Here is a 17,368-nt window from a genome sequence, read left to right as displayed (position 1 = left end):
GTTGTTGTTTAACTTCAGTTGTAAAAAAAGTTTAATGTGTGTGTGGGGGGTAGTGGGGGTGGGGGGAGGGGTTGAGGGGGGTGTTGTGCCAGGGTTGACAACAGCTCCTCAGATGCCTATAAGACATTGAGCCAATAAACCTTGATGCGGGGTTTAAAAAGTCCTTTTAATTTGCAACTCTAGGACGTGGTTGGCTGCAATCGACTGCTTTTCCTCTCTCCTTCATTATGCATCAACCTGCTTGGCACACTTTCCTTCCTTCAAAGTAACGCTGGCCTCCTCCACGCCCCATCCTGTGGTGTTGCGCTCTAGTTTACCAGCGTGTACGCGATGACGCGTCACGCAGTAAACGAGAGCGGAGGACGCGCGCAGGCGCAGATGAAGGGAAACTGAAGAGCGCGAAGGCGAAATGGCAGTTGGCGACCGGAGCAGACGCTAGTTAGACGCTCGGCGCTCTATGTGCATTTCACTTGTGTTAATGCTGAATAAACCTATTATCCTAACTCCAGCTGACTCAGAGCATTGTGTGTAGGACACAATTACATCATTACAGTGGCGACGAGGACTGGGATCACCCCACGCGTGCACACACAGCCTGCTGAGAGCGGAGCCTGAACGCGAGAGCCCATCCCAGGCCCAGAGAGCGGGGAACACAGCAACACTACCGTGGAAGCATAGAGCGTGGCAGCAGCACAACCCCTCCACTCGGCAGAGGTGCAGTCACAGACAATCCCCAGGTCAGTGCAGCCCCGCAAGAGGGAGGTTCCTCAGCCAGCACACTGGCAACTAAAAGCGACGACCAAGAGCCAGAGAAGGGCGATCAATTGACCAATCCACAACGAGAGACAGGGGACAACACCCCAGGCAGCCCCAGAAGCCAAGGAGACGCCGCAGGTGTAGCGGAAGCCCCCAGCGCGCCCAACAGCCCCAGGGCCCAAGCAGAAGCACCCAGAGGCGAACCGAAGATGGCAAACCAGTCCTCAGCGTTGATGGCTCCTATCCCCTTCCTACCCCGACCAGGGGAACCCCAAATGAAATGGGAAGACTGGAGGGAGTACTTCAGGAACTACATTGAGGCGTTAGAGGACGAGAATGGGGAACCGTATGCCCCTGCAAGGAAGAAGAGGTTGTTGTTACACAACCTAGGTCCCGAAGGGGTGAGGGTTTTCGCCAACATAGTGCCCAAGGAGCGGGAAGCAACAGAGGACGACGTCTTCAAGAATGCGCTAGAAGATCTAGATAACCACTTCCGACCAGCAGTATGTGTGTCTATAGACCGTTACAATTTCCAGCAAAGGAAACAAGAAGCTGGTGAGTCTATTGATGACTATGTGGCCGCACTGCGACGTCTGGCCATCACGTGCAAGTATGGAACACTGCAAGATGAGTATATAAAGGACCAGATTGTCATGCATACCACCAACAAATCGGTCCAGGACAAACTTTGGGCACAGAGCGAAACATCACTCAAGGACGTCATAGCCATGGTGAAGAAAGCCGAGATGTCCAAACGCTGTGCGGATGCCGCCAAACGGGAAAGCACACAGAAGCAGATGGTCAACAAGATTGATCAGGCCTCGACCACGTACAAACAAAAAGGACCACAGGGTGACCAGAAGCAAGATCCAAAAGGGGCAGCGAAGCAGACGGGACGACAGTTTGCAGACAGCAAGTTCTCATGTTACAGGTGCGGAAGCACTGCTCACTCAGCTCAAGACAAACGTTGCCCAGCTTTTCGCGCCAGATGCGTGTTCTGTGGCCTGGTCGGCCATTTTGAAAAAGTATGCCGCAAAAAGGGAAAAAGGTCAACTGTAAAATGCGTGGAGTCGGCACCATCAGAATTCGGAGTGGAGGACGATCTGGAGGATGGTGACATGGTGCTGTGCATAGAAGGTCAAGTACTTGACGTCAACGGGAAACGCACAGACAAGCCACGCACGGACATGTTCATAGGTGGAGTGAAAGTGCACGTGGCCGTTGACTCGGGGTCTCCCTGGACGATAGTGCAACGATCCATTTGGGAAGGCGACTTCGTACCCGTAGTAGGGCCTGAACTACGCCCGCCGGACATCCGAGCCATATCATACACGGAAAACACGATTCCAATGATAGGCTATCGTCCACTGAAGTTCGAGTTCAGAGGGAGAACAGCAACCTGCAAACTATACGTGGCGGAGAGAGGACCCTCCGTACTCGGTTGGAGAGACGCAGGAGACCTAGGAATCAAATTAGATCCTGGCGGCAAGGAACAAATCCTCCTAAATGAAGAACTATGCACCACCAACGGCGAGGAGTGGAAATCGGCCTACCCCAAAGTGTTTGACGGAACAGTAGGGAAACAGGACAAATTCGTCTACAAGATGATACTCAAGGAGGGGGCAACTCCAGTGTCCCACAAAGTTAGGAACATCCCCCTATCCACCATTGAAGCTGTACAACAAGAACTCCAAAGGCTGGAAAGACAGGGCATCATAGAGCCCATAGACAGTTCAGAATGGTTGGCCCCCTTGGTCGTAGCCAAGAAACCCAACGGCAAGGTCCGTCTATGTGTGGACTTACGCGAACTCAATAAGTGTCTTGTGGTGGAAAAGTTCCCCCTTCCCAGAATTGAGGAAATGCTGGCGAGAACAAAAGGTGTCACCCACTTCTCCACAATTGATCTCACTTCGGCGTACCACCAAATCGACCTGCATCCCAAAAGCAGGAAGTACACCTCCTTCATCACGCCGTTTGGGTGCTACCAATTCCGCCGCATGCCATTTGGCCTGGCGTCGGCAGCCGCAGTCTTCCAAAAGTTGATGCACCGGTTGTTCAAGGATATACCAGGAGTCCAGTATTTCCAGGACGACATCATGGTAATGGGGTCCTCCCAAGAAGATCACGACAAAAAGCTAACCAAGGTCCTCACTGTACTGCAAGACAGAGGACTCACGGCGGAATGGGACAGATGCAAGATAGGGATGTCATCAGTCACCTACTTGGGACACGAGATCGGAACACACGGCATATCCCCCAAGGAACAGAACGTGAGAGCCATCAAGGAAGCCAAAGCCCCGAAAACCAAAGAGGAGGTACGGTCGTTCCTCGGCATAGCCGAGTATTATAGTAAATTCGTGAGACATTTTGCTACCAAAACGCACAGGATGCGCCAGCTCATCCGAGACAAGTCAAAGTTTGACTGGGACTCAGAAGCGCAGGGTGAATTTGAAGCCATCAAGACAGACATCAGTGAAGCCTTCCCCTTGCAAGGGTACGACCCCTCGAGCAGCTCGATCCTAACTACGGATGCCAGCGACAAAGGCTTGGGCGCGGTGCTCGCACAGGAGAGGGCGGACGGCTCTGTAGAGACTATCAGCTTCGCCTCACGTGCTCTCTCCCACGGAACAAAGGTACAGTGTCATAGAGAAAGAGATGCTAGCGGTCACCTGGGCAATGTGCAAATTCCGACAATTCATCTGGGGCACCAGGTTTAAACTCCAAACCGACCACAAGCCGTTGGTCAAAGTCCTGACGTCCTCAGGCCATGACACTGCTACCCCGCGCATTGCAAAAATGACGCTCAAGCTACTGGACTACACTTACGATGTTGAATACCTACCAGGAACCCAGAACAGGGTAGCCGACTACCTCAGTAGAGCTTCCGCCATGGAGGATGCTCCAGAAGTCGCGCCGGACAGGGAGGAGATGGTAGCAAGCATGGCCGACAACGAGATGACAATAAGCAGACAAGACTGGGCAGCAGCGTACGAGCATGACTTGGTGAAGTCGGAAGTCAAACAACACCTCACGTCAGGATGGCCAGACAAACGGAGACTCACAGCGGAGATGCGGAAGTTCTATGAAATTCGGGAGGAACTGTCGTTGAGCGACTCAGGAGTCTTCCTGTACAGAGGTGAGAGAGTCATTCCACCTGAAACCCTGGTACCGACGTTATTGAACCAACTGCACGAGGGACACCTGGGCATCGTAAAGACAAAAGCCCGAGTGAAACAAATGTATTGGTGGCCTGGCATGGACGCCCAGATAGAAAGGCAGGTGAGAGAATACGAACAATGCCAAGGAGCTGACAAGATACTTCGTCCCCTCAGGCCAGCGCTGGGGAAATTTGAGAACCCCCAGAACCCGTGGGAAGACTTGGCCATTGATCTCTTAGGACCAGTGTTAGACAACCGAGGCATAAATAAATTCTTGTGTGTGGTCGTCGACAAATATTCAAAATGGCCGGAAGTTGATGTACAAGAGTCCATGGACACAGAAACAGTGCTGAGGTTCCTAACTGCCTAGTTCGTAAGGGAAGGAATACCAAAGACAATACTCAGTGATAATGGACCTCAGTTTGTCTCCGATAAATGGACCAGGTTCATGAAGAGGAATGGTATTAAAACAAAACACACTGCCATTTATCACCCCGCGTGTAACGGCCAAGTTGAACGGTTTAACCGTGTGCTCATGGGCTCAATACAAGCGGCAATCATGCAGGGGAAGGACTGGGAGACAGAAGTACAGAGTATGGTGTGGGCATACAGGATCACGCCCACCGGGGTGGGGTACAGCCCCTTCCAAATTTTGAGAGGCCGTCTCCCGTACACCCGGGATAACGTGGTATGGAGAGAGAAAACTGTAACTAGCAAATGGTCCCCAGCAGTGGTGCAGCACAACCTAGAGAAGGCCCAGAGGATATATGCTGCCCATTACGACAAGCGGCGTAACACTAAAGAAACCACGCTGGAGGAGGGAGAATGGGTCAGAGTCAAACTTCCCACCCTGCAAAAGAAGGGAGAGAGCAAGTATAGCCAACCCCTACAAGTCAAGGAAGTACGGGGCAGAGCCGCCCTACTCAGCGATGGCAAGGTGTGGTCCCAAGACCGCATGGCGAAAGTCAACAGGATTGTACGATGGCCTAAGTCTGAGGAAGAGGAGATACGCATAGGAGGAGAAGAAGAGATGTTCACCGGTGGAGAGGATCCGAGAGAATCATCGGAAAACAGAGAAGAAGGAGAAGAAAGAGAGGCACAGACAGCAGAAGTTGCGGGAAGCCACTCCATACCAGCTACCGACGGAACGGAGGAAAATCCGAGAGACAATGAGAACTTTCCCGGAGGGAGCGAGGGTGAGGAGAGCAACCTGGTAAGGCGTACCCGCTTGGGCAGAGCTGTCACCTTGCCCTCTAGATATAGAGACTTTGAGATGAATGGACATTAGATAAGGACTAGAGTACTACTTAAAGTTTTGGTGTCAAAGGGGGGAGATATGTGGTGTTGCGCTCTAGTTTACCAGCGTGTACGCGATGACGCGTCACGCAGTAAACGAGAGCGGAGGACGCGCGCAGGCGCAGATGAAGGGAAACTGAAGAGCGCGAAGGCGAAACGGCAGTTGGCGACCGGAGCAGACGCTAGTTAGACGCTTGGCGCTCTATGTGCATTTCACTTGTATTAATGCTGAATAAACCTATTATCCTAACTCCAGCTGACTCAGAGCATTGTGTGTAGGACACAATTACATCATTACACCTCCCTTCTCCCTTCATGCTCTCCCCCGCCCCTTTCACCCGCCTCATTATGTTCTACTCCTCTCTCCACGTCATTCGCCCTTGTGCTATTCAATAATCATCCTCCTTTACAAATACTGAACACGGCTTTTGTCTACTAGCGCTGGGCTTTAAACTACTACACAGCTCACAAAAACCATTCTAACAACTTCACACACCAAACACTAATTCATACAAAACTACAATACAATACAGTTAGCAAAGCAAATGGCTTTAACTTAAACAAAGGCAAGACCCATTGCATTTCCAATGCTTGTTCCAGTTGTAAACGCATTTCTGACTTGCAAAAAGGGGTTTGCGCATAGCAACTGGCTCTTTTGCCACCCTGTCACTTTGATTTTCAGAATTTCAGGTTTTTGGGACTGTAAAAATACTTTGCTGATCAGGCCTGAGGCCTTTGTGCGTTACAGGGACTAAAAGTAAAGACCCCATCCACAGCGCGTGGCTAATGTCCAGAGGCTCAGAGGCTCAGAGGCCAGAGAGGCCAGAGAGGCCAGAGAGGCCAGAGAGGCAGAGAGGCCAGAGAGGCCAGAGAGGCGGTTGTGTAAGACTGTGGCTGGCCTGGCCTCTCATGCGGGGAGTCTGACCGAGCCGTTCCTGTCCTTGCTGCGAGCCCGGGTCAGAGGTCGCCCCTGGAATGCGGTGCAATTAACTTCTGCCTCTTTTCATATCTGCTGAGTCTGGTCAGTTTCTTTCCGTCGTCCACTCTGCCCCTGCCTCGGTGGCTGGAGTCACGAGCGCGGGTGGGTCCACCCTGGTGAAGCGGGGGGGGGGGGGGGGGGGGGAGCCTCACGTGGCTGATACCACCTGTACCAATCAGAAATGCTAACCATATAGGACAGGTAAGGAGTGTACAAGTGCCCCTTCGACGTGGAGGGCCCCACTCCCCCCCTGACCTGAGGCCAAGTGCAAGGAACAGAGACACTGCAAATAGTGCAGAGCTTGTGCGCAGATCACGACCGGAAGCAGGAAGGCCTCGAATGTCCCGTGGTTGAGTACTTGGCACTGCTCTTGGGAGTTTCAAGTTTGTACTTCTCTGCTCTCCCCGGACGCGCTGTGTGATCCTGTGTCAGTGTGTTTAATATGTGTTCAACAATTCGTGTTCACGTGGCCGGGGGTCCACGTATCCCACTCGGCCTCAACATTACACGCCTCCCACCATGGAAGAATAGAGCAGATTGGACTTTCCACCGCACACTCTTAGGAGACAAGTGTCTATGACTCTGAACCATCTGTCATAACCCAGAGGGTACCGGCCCCACCGGCCCTGGACTGGAGGGTGATGGGGCCCCGGTTCAGGGGTCCATCACACAGCCCTGGAGCCCCTGGGAGGGGGTGTGATTGCCAGCGAGGACCCCTTGCCATGTCTGTCCGGCAAGGGTCTCCTCCAAAATTTCCAGTCAATGGACCGATTATTAATTTGGATGCTTTGATTATTGAAGAAGATTGGGAAGAAATGTGTGAGTAAAAAATGTAGGGGTGATAGAATATGGTGTGAGTGTGCGATGACAGGTGTATGGAATTGGGACATAGAAGTTGTACATGACAATAATTCTGCAAAGTTCAAAGGTTCTATAGGGAATTTTACAGCAGAAGCCATCAGGGAGTGTGGGATGAGTGAGAAGGATGAAGCCAATGACAAGATTGTTTTAGGGAAAAGGCGGGATCATATTGTTTGAAATTAGTGAAATTGAAGCCTGCTTCAGGTTGGGTTTTCTTTAAAGTTGATAATGCTATCCAAGATGTCTCACCCTTGCATTAGAAATGGGAGATTAGGGTGTCAATTTTAAAAAAATATGAATTTGGGATTTGAGTTGGGATCATTGAACTGGGGTATGAAATATCAGGGGTAACATAATCTTAACTGAGTCCAATCTACCCCAACAAGAGAGAAATAATTGATTCCATCTGGTAATCAAATCGTTGAAAGGTTTAGTGAAACGATCAAAATCTTAATTTAATAGTGTCTTTGATGTTACTTGCAAACTATAATCCCAAGACCTTTTTTTAGGAGATTGACAGGTGAAATCAACAGAACCAAATTGTTGTTTGGTACAGTGAATATTTAAAGGGAGTATTTCCGATTGATCAATATTTAGCTTTTAACCTGACAAACATGAAAAATCAAACTGTTCCATGAAGGATGGTACGGAGTAAAATGGATTGGAGAAAGCAAAATAATGTTATCTGCATACACAGATAATTGAATGTGGTTTTTCCAAGTTGAAAGCTGGAAACGTTGGGATATTGTTGAATTTTAGTCAGGAAAAGTTCCAGTGCAATGATGATTAGAGGGGATAAGGGAAAACCTTTACACACTCCTCTAAATATGGGGAAATAATCAGATATAATACCGTTAACAGAAATGGCAGCTTTAAGACTGGAGTAGAGTCAGGAAATTAAGCTACAACATTTTTGGGGTAAACCAACCCATTTTAGTGCTGTAAACATAAAGTCCCATCCAATCCTGTTGAATGCTTTCTTGGCATCACAGGTAATAGCGGCCAAAGGAAAATCCTAGGGAGGAAGCGATACCAAGGACATTGAAGAAAACACAGGCATTATCAGAAAGTAGTCTGCCTTTGACAAAGCCAGATTGTTTCAGACCAATAAGGTCTGGGAGAATGGGGTATATAAGCATGGCTGGTATATTGCAAGAATCTTTTAATTTGTGTTAACTAAAGAAATGGGTTGGCAGTTTTTGCAATAATTATGATATCTGTTCTCTTTTGGAAATAAACAAATCTTTGCTTCCTGAAAGATACTTTGAGAGCATCTTATGTCATAATAAAAATTAAAAGTAGAAGATATATAAGAAGAATTTTCACAAAGTGGGCATAAAATTCAATGAAAAACCATTTGGTCCACTGGCTTTCCCCGTTTTAATAAGAGCTTCTGTGTTAATGATGTTAGTCAAAGTGAAATGCCTCTCTAAAGATGTGAAATATACATGAGGGGCTTGTGGAGAATCAATATTTTGTAAGAAAATAGATATGTCTGATGGAGAGGTATTTGTGTCTGGAATATATAAATGTTTATAAAATAATAATACACATTTGTAAAGCGGGAGCAATCACCCGTAAGGGTCTCTAGGCGCTGGGGGCCGCCGGGAAGATTAGGCAAGCTAATGCCCAGAGTCACATGGTGCTGGGCTAATCTGCCACCGGCACCAGGATCAAACCGTGATTAAGCATGGGCGGAAAATCCGTTCCGCTCGCGGATTTCGCGGATTTTCGGTAAATTTGCAATCCGCGAGATTCGCGAATTTCCCGCAAATCCGCGAACGGAAATCCGCAAACGGGGATTGGGTCAAAAGTTCAAGCTGACTTTTGTAACTCTTTTAGAATGGCGCCAGCAAGCTGCCAGAGCCATTCTAAAATAGTTACAAAAGTCCGCTTCAACAGGAAGCTCTAATAGATAAGTAAAGCAGGTGCTCGAGTTGGAGCTCAAATTCAGTTACACAATCATTAATCACCCCCAAACTTGGGGTGATTAATGATTGTGTAACTTAATTTGACCTTCAACTGGAGCACCTGCTCTACTTTATCTATTAGTGCTTCCTATTTCTAGCTATTTTAGAATGGCGCTGGCAGCTTGCTGGCGCCATTCTAAGTGGGGCTGAGGGCAGAAGGGCACAAAAGTGGGACAGAGGGCAGAAGGGGACAAAAAATGAGTGGGGCAGAGGGCAGAAGGGCACAGAAACAAGTGGTACAGAGGGCAGATGGGCATAAAAAACAAGAGGGTGGCAGTGATTAAGCAGGCAAAAAAAAAACCCCGCAAAATTGCAAAGCGCCTCGCGAACACCCGCGAACACGCAAAGCGCCTCGCGAACATGCAAAAATAAAAAAATCTGCAAATTTGTGCGAATTCACAAATTTTGCGGATTGCCAATTCGCAAATCCGCAAATTTGCGAATTGCCAATTCGCAAAATTCGCCCATGCTTAACCGTGATCCCCAGATTCCGGAGTCAGTCGCCCTGGTCGCAGCGCCACACCTCTTCCTCTGAACAAATTCATGGTAGGAGGTAAATCCAGAAGTTTTGGAAGAAAAGTTTGAAAGTAAGTGATGGGATCGGACCTTTAGTTCCTTCAGAAAGCCCATAGATTTGGAGATTGTTTCTTCGATTCCAATTTTCAAGATCTTCTGTATATGTAGAGATTTCTGATTCTAGATGAGCTATGCACAAAGAAGTATCCTGTAAGTCGTCAACCTTCTGCTCTACTAATGATATGTGAGTGCCCAATGTAGGCCTGGGCAGAGTTCACAGAACTCTGCAAAGTGACTAAAAGACTTTGCCAGGATACATGGAGTTCCACAAGCAGTGGAGTGCATTACATTGGCCCGTTCTTGCTGAAACTCAGCATCGGGTGTTTGTCCCATGCTGTAAATTCAGGGCAAATGGCACCATGCACAGCGCAAGAGGGTGCTGCCTCTTTCCGCCGCTTGAGTAGATGTTCTACTCGAGCTGCAGCTTCCTTGACGCAAACTGAAGTTTTTTCAACGTGAGCAGCAGTGACCACCCGCATGTGAGAAATCCTGCTGGGAGGGGGTCTGGAGTGAGATTTTCCTCGCTTGTGCTCACCAACTTAACATTGGAGAGTGTGAGTAAGGAAAAATCTCCACCCTGTGGAGTTTTTTGTAACTCCATATGCTATGTGGAGAGGGAAAAACTCTGTAACCTCCATGAGCGGAGCAGAATTTCACATCCACTCCTAGTGCAAATATGACCATTTCTCATCTAGATGCTGTAAAGTAGTGTTTGTTTGCTCCACAAATGGGATTTAAAGCACACATTTCATCCAGTATTACTTCCATTGATAAGGAGGATGGTTTAACTGGAGAAGGAGGATCATTTTTAGTCCGTTTGTTAGATCCCAATGGTGGTTCAGTATACGTAGAGGGTTTTCAGTTGGATACAGGACCATTGTCTGGTTTCTGGGTTGTAGAGTCCTCCATTTCTTGTGAGCGTTCAAACTCTGAGATTGGGGATTTACTCTGCGAACCGTTGAGTTTAAGCGTTCTTGTTTCCCCCATATACTAAAGGGCCTAGTGAGATGGACCAAGGATTGTAGTGTTAAAGTTGGCCAAAAGTTCTCTTCATTGAACAGAAAGAAATAAGTACTAGTAGAAATGTATTCACTCAAGCGCTAAAAGACACTTGAGCTGAGAGGCATTATGACAAACTGCATGAAACAAAATTCAGTGTTAATCTTGAGAAAATTGAGAAAAATTTGAAGAGGAGGCAAGGACTATAAGGAAAAACAATGCCTGCACCATGTGGAGAGTGTTAATTCCATGAGGCATGATGAAAGGGAGGTTTCCTGAAGAAAGCATGACCAGTCGTAATTTAAAGGGTGTTTCCTGAAAAAAGCGTGACCGAAACACCTGTCATATTGGCAGGGATATGGCAGTATTTGTTGGAAACAATCTCCCAGCAGCGGCATTGACTAGTGCAGTAAAGAAGAGGCATTTATTGGAGTAAAGGATGAGGAGAGTAAAAGCGCATAACCAGTATCAATGAGACATGATGGAAGGAGGATTTCTGAGGAGGCGCAGTCGAAATGCCATTCAAAATGGTGGCGCTGCCTCTGTAGTCAATTGAAGGAATCCCCCAAATCTGGTGTCACACAATCGAGAGCGTGAAGTAGTCGGGCAGAAGGGCCTCTCCAATGCAGCATGTCCGCACATTTTCAATGAAATGTCCTTTCCCAGTGGGCAGCTCCCAAAGGAAGTCCCTGGCACGGACTTCAGCACGGCGCCGCTATCTTTAAAGGCGCTAGGACCACGCCCCTCAAAGTATGGCGTGTTCTGATTGTGAGAAGTGGCCCCTGCTGGCACCGTCCCCACGCCCCATCTGCTGGGCAGCTGCTCTTGCTCCCTATGACTTCTCCACATCCTGGCTCCCCCAAAAGTGTGGAAACAGCCAAGTGTGCAAGGGTGAGGAGTGGCCAAAGTGGACAACACATCCTTGTCGGAGAAGGAGAGCGCAGAGGAGGGATCCATGGAAGAGCCCCTCTAGTCTGAACCCTAGGGTGGCCCCAGGTGACCCACAAGAGTATCCTTGAGACATTCCTCCCACTTCTTCTAGGATCCCCCTGTCCACTGTTCTGAAGATCACCTTCTTGAGGGTTACACCCTAAAGAGACCCTGGCTCCAGCTGTGGCCCTCAGAGACAGAAGGAAAGCTGCAGAGGTCTGAGAGTGAGTGGATGAGGCGGCTCAGCAGAAAGAACAGGGTGGGGCAAGGAAAGTCAGCAAGAGGGGCTCAGGAGGAAAGCAAAGGGAAACAGGCAGGAGAAGGGAGAGGGAGGGAGTCAGAGAAAGAGAGTGGGTGAGAGAGAGAGAGTCAGAGAAAGAGAGGGAGTGAGAGAGAGTGAGTGAGGGAGAGAGAGAGGGAGAGAGAGGGAGGGAGTCCGAGAAAGAGAGGGAGAGAGAGAGAGAGAGAGAGAGAGAGAGAGAGAGAGAGGGAGTCAGAGAAAGAGGGAGCTAGAGAGAGGGAGTGAGAGGGAGAAAGAGGGAGTGAGTGAGAGAGAAGTAGAGAGAGGGACAACTGTTGAGCTAGAGACGATGAAGTTGAGGCTCCAAGCACCTCAGGCAGTTAGTGAGGGGGGTCTGAGGCTCCCCTAAGGTACCAAAAGATTGATAGATGTGTAGTCTCAGCCACCGACATCTTGTAATGGGCTTGGTCCGAGGCTCAGGAGTTGAGTCAACTCTACCACGTCACCTCAAGTTGAAGGGAATGACGTCTCTGGAACAATGCCTGAAAATGACCTCTTGTCGTAAGAGTGCGTGAGGAGGCTCGGACCAGGGGGAGGGGCCAAAGCCAGCCCAGGACCTGCCCTGATTCAGGGGAACATGAAGGCGGGGCCTGTGTGAGCGTGGGGTCCATGAGGCATCTGATTGGACGGAAGGGGTCAGGGCTAGTATCTGGGCTGATGATGTCAGAGAAGAGTGCCCCACTATGCTTGGACATTGGATGGGAGGGGCGGGGTTCAAGATTCTCTTTACTATTGATACAATCCATTTGTCAGGCTACACAAAACATGCTTTCTGAAAGAAAGTGATACTGTAAATATCAATAGATCTTCAAAATATAAAGTGAACAAATCTATCTTTTTACCAGACTTTGCAAAGAGTGCAGTAGAAGAGTGCAGTGTGATAGCAATGGTTGGGGCATGAGGCTCATGATGCAAAAAACCTGGCCTCTGATGTGGCATTGGGCATTGAAGGTGCCTAAAGCAGGTCTGCACAGAGATTGGCAAGTGTTGGCTCCAAGGATTGTGAAACAAGTGAATGTGTAACACAGCTGACCATGTTGTAAAGATGATTACCCACAATCCCCTCTGATGATGCCTCTTTTTTCTGTGTGCAGGGCGATCTTCACCTATGAGAAGCGGAACGACCTGAAACTCTTGGACTCAGGAGGTAAGGATGCCTCTGCTCCCCCATGGAGCCGTCCCTTGATGAATGTTTCTGTTCATTGGTGGGTTTCTCTGTCCACAGTCATTGTCCAATGTAAACATGGAAAGAACTCCATATACCAACCGCGGGCTCCCAAATATGGCCTGCGTGTGTGGTGGGTCCGAGGTGCATCACGCAGACCACCAATGTCATCGCTGCCTCACTTTAGTGCCCCCACATCAGCTCTCACCTAGAAGGAGCCGAGGACCCAGGGGTGGGAGTGTATGGGAGAAGCTGGTGTGTGGGTGCCTCGCAGATAGCGTGAAACCTGAGAGACGCGCGACTACGACCTTTGTACGCAACATGCTATACTCTTCAGGCTCTTTACGCTCAATGTCACCCTAGAAGGATTGTGGCCAGACCTGGAGCAAACTCACTGGTCCTCCCTGGACCCCTCTCTGCTCAGCTAAAGCACTGCATTGACTCTCATTAACTACGCCAGTAACAGCTGTACAGTGTCCAGGTGAGGATCGACCACTCACTGTACATTTACTCTCATTAATGACACCGGTTCCATCTGTACGGCGTCCAGGTGAGGATCGACCACTCACTCCATATATTGACTCATTAACGACACCGGTTCCATCTGTACGGCATCCAGGAGTGAATCAGCTGCTCTCTACAGTCACTCTCATTACCTACACCGGTCAATCAATCAATCAATTAATCCATTTGTATAGCGCACTACTCACCCGTGAGGGTCTCAAGGCGCTGGGGGGGGGGGTGGGGGGGGGGGAACAGCTACTGCTCGAACAGCCAGGTCTTGAGAAGTCTCCGGGAGCTCAGCAGGTCCTGGGTCTGACGCAGATGGGTGGGGAGGGTGTTCCACATCTTGGCAGCGAGGTAGGAGAATGATTTGCCGCCGGAGGGCGTTCTGTGTATGCGTGGGATGGTGGCAAGGGCGAGAATGGCAGAGCGAAGCTGGTGATTCGGGGTGTAGAAGGTGAGACGCTTGTTGAGGTATGCTGTTCCGGCGTTGTGGAGTGCTTTGTGAGCGTGGGTGAGGAGCTTGAAGGTGATCCTTTTGTTGACGTGGAGCCAGTGCAGGTCCTTCAGGTCGGCAGTGATGTGGGAGTGGCGGGGGATTCTGAGGACGAGGCATGCGGAGGCGTTCTGTATATGTTGACGTTTTTTCTAGAGTTTGGCCATGATTCCATCGTAGAGGGCATAGCCGTAGTCCAGTCTGCTGCTGATGAGGGCGTGGGTGAGCATCTTTCTGGTTCCGGTGGGGATCCATCTGTAGATCTTGCGAAGCATGCAGTGGGTGTTAAAGCAGGAGGAGGAGACGGCATTGACTTGTTGGGTCATTGAGAGTGAAGAGTCCAGGATGAACCCCAGGTTGCGTGCATGGTCGGTGGGCGTCGGTGCGGCTCCAAGAGCGGACAGCCACCAGGAGTCGTCCCAGGTGGAGGGGGAGGAGCCGAGGATGAGGACCTCCATCTTGTCTGAGTTCAGTTTCAGGCAACTGTTCTCCAACCAGTCGGCGATGGCCTTCAGTCCTTCGTGGAGGTTCGTTTTGGCAGTGGCGGGGTTCTTGGTGAGTGAGAGGATCACCGTAGGAGACGATGTTGAGGTTGTGCGAGTGGACGATGTTGGCAAGTGGGGCCATGTAGACGTTGAAAAGGTTTGGGCTGAGGGATGATCCTTGGGGTACGCCCCAGATGATCTTGGTGGCTTCAGAGTGGAAAGGGGGGAGGCGGATGCTCTGGGTTCTGTCGGTGAGGAAGGAGGTGATCCCGTCCAGGGCCTTGTCACTGATTCCTGCATCATGGGGGCGTGTGCGGAGGGTGTGGTGGCAGACGGTGTCGAAAGCGGCAGAGAGGTCCAGGAGGATGAGGGCCACATTTTTGCCGTTGTCCAGCATGGTCCTGATGTCATGGGTGGCAGCGATGAGGGCGATTTCGGTGCTATGCTTGCTGCGGAATCCTGATTGGGATGGGTCCAGGATGTTGTTCTCCTTGAGAAAGTGTGACTGTTGCTTGTTGATGATCTTTTCGATGACTTTCGCCAGGAAGGGAAGAAGGGAGATGGGTCGGAAATTCTTGAGGTGCTTTGAGTCCGCTGTGAGTTTCTTGAGTAGGGCGTTGATCTCAGCGTGCTTCCAGCTTTCCGGGAAGGGGGCGGTCTTGAAGAAGCTGTTGATGATCTTCCGGAGTTGGGGTGCGATGATGCGATTTGCTTTGTTGAAGATGTTGTGAGGGCAGGGGACGGATGGCTTGCCGGAGTGGATGGTGTTCATGGTCTTGATGGTGTTGTCATTGCTGACATGGGCCCAGGAGAGCAGGTGGTTGCTGGGGTTGGGGGGCGGTGAGTCTGCAGTGCCGGTGGCTGTGGGGAGGGGCTGGGTGTTGAAGCTGCCATGGATGTCTGCTATCTTGCGGTGGAAGAAGGTGGCTAGGGAGTCGCATAGGTATTGCGACTGAAGAATGTCGTTGGAACTGGAGCTGGGGTTGGAGAGCTCCTTCACGATGTTGAAGAGCTCTTTGCTGTTGTGTGTGTTGTTGTTGATGCGTTCCTTGAAGGAGGTCCTTTTGGGGGCTCTGATGAGTTGGTGGTGCTTGCAGCTGGCGTTCTTTAGGGCTGTGTGGTTGTTTGGTGTCTTTTCGTGGCGCCACTTTTTCTCGAGTCTTCGGCAAACCCGTTTGGATTCCTGTAGGTGGTAGTGAACCAGTTGGCCTTTCTGTCGGTGCGTCTGTTTATGATCGGGGCGAGAGTGTTGGCGCAGTCGTCGATCCATTGCCTGAGGTTGCTGGTGGCTGTGTCGGTATCAGTGGAGTCTGTCGGTGGGTCACGGATGAGGGTGGTGATGAGCTGGTCTTCCGTGACCTTGTTCCAGCTGCGGTAGGGGATCAGTTGCAGGTGGTGGTGCATCATGGGTTTCTGTAGTAAAGACACAATACTGCTTGCAGACATTGCTATGTTGGCATAAGTGAATTATATGCTTAAACGCAATTTTACCGCTTTTGCACATAACACTATATGCCTCTGTTCTAGTAAGTAAAACTGCTTCCTTTTCTTCACATGAGAATAGTCTGTTTTTCACATCTCTAGACTTACACCGCGACCTCAGTCAGTACAGAGTGTTCAAGGTCGAATAACAATGTATGCTGTTGATTCAGGTTGATCGGCCCACGCACTAGACAGAACAAGCACACAGCTGCAAATAACTGAAACACGGGTGCCTTTAATATGGCATTGCATGCATGACAGGGGCACTTGGAGAAAACCTTTCCATATACTGAGAGCTGTGCTGATCCTGGGATGTGATTTACTTCATCTGATCTTGGAGGTATCGGGTTCCCCGTTTTAACCTAGAGATTTTCTATTGTTATAAAAGTTAGCTCCTAGCATGGGGAGGTTGGTCACAAGGTGCTATAGACCTCGTTCCACTATCATTAGAATATGATTTCTCCCTTTGTATTGTATGGAATTGTAACAATGCTGATTGTTTTATTTTTATGCAATTGTTTCTTAATCTGGGATTTCCTAGACGATCCGAAACCAGACATCTGTTTCTTTACAGAAACATGGTTACATACATACTCAACTCCCTCTATAGCTATTGCATTCCCAGCGGAATATACAATAGCAAGACAGGATAGAACAGACAAGAGGGGAGGAGGGTTGGCCATGGCCACTCGACCAGCTTTGAATATGAAAATATTGGATACTATCCAATCCCCCAGTATGGAGCTGATGATCTTTTCCATAGAGCCCGCTCAAAGGTACAAGGTAATGGGGGCGGTAGTGTATCATCCTCCAGGGGAAAATAAGAAGGTCTTTTGCGCTTCACTACTGGATTCTCTTGCCCCGCATGTGCTGCAAACAGAACACTTCTTTCTTTTAGGGGATTTAAATGTTTTGTTTTTTTTGGCCACGAATATTGACACGTTAAACCTACTAGCAGCAATGGAAATGCTAGATCTCCTTCCGAGAGTTTGTAATCCGATACACATAGCTGGTCATGTATTAGATAACATCTTTACTAATATGCATAATTTGACAACTGAATCACCAGAAGCAGTAAGTTGGTCTGACCACTTGGAATTGAGTTTCTCCTTCACCGCCCCTACACAGCCAGGTCAGCCTCTAGCGCGGAAAGTCATGCGCAGACAATGGAGGAAAATAACCCCAAAAACTCCTTTGTACTGTGTTTTCCCCCCCGTCGCTCAGCGACTGCAATGATACCAGTATGTAGCTCTGAGTAAATTGGAGACAGCGATGAGAACAGCTTGCGATAGCATTGCCCCGATCAAAACAACGATTGTTCATGATAGGATCGCTCCGGCGCCATGGTACTCAGAAAGCCTAAAGATGGAGAAAGCCTCTGGTAGAGTTAAGGAACGTAAATGGAGAAAA

At 49.4% G+C, this 17,368-nt stretch overlaps 1 protein-coding gene across 1 annotated transcript in view; it reads left to right on the top strand.

Moving 5' to 3' along the window:
- The window catches only part of LOC147725699 (uncharacterized), a 483,091-nt gene that overhangs the window by 170,944 nt on the left and 294,779 nt on the right, over nt 1-17,368 (top strand). The window contains exon 2 of the mRNA XM_086964378.1: nt 12,921-12,973. Coding sequence (XP_086820504.1) covers nt 12,921-12,973 — 53 coding nt within the window. The remainder of the gene's footprint in view (nt 1-12,920; nt 12,974-17,368) is intronic.

The sequence above is a fragment of the Lissotriton vulgaris genome, chromosome 3_2, assembly GCF_964263255.1.
Source record: "Lissotriton vulgaris chromosome 3_2, aLisVul1.2, whole genome shotgun sequence".
Classification (NCBI taxonomy): domain Eukaryota; kingdom Metazoa; phylum Chordata; class Amphibia; order Caudata; family Salamandridae; genus Lissotriton; species Lissotriton vulgaris.
Note: the sequence above shows the minus strand (reverse complement) of the source record. Positions and strands in the feature narration are given on the sequence as shown.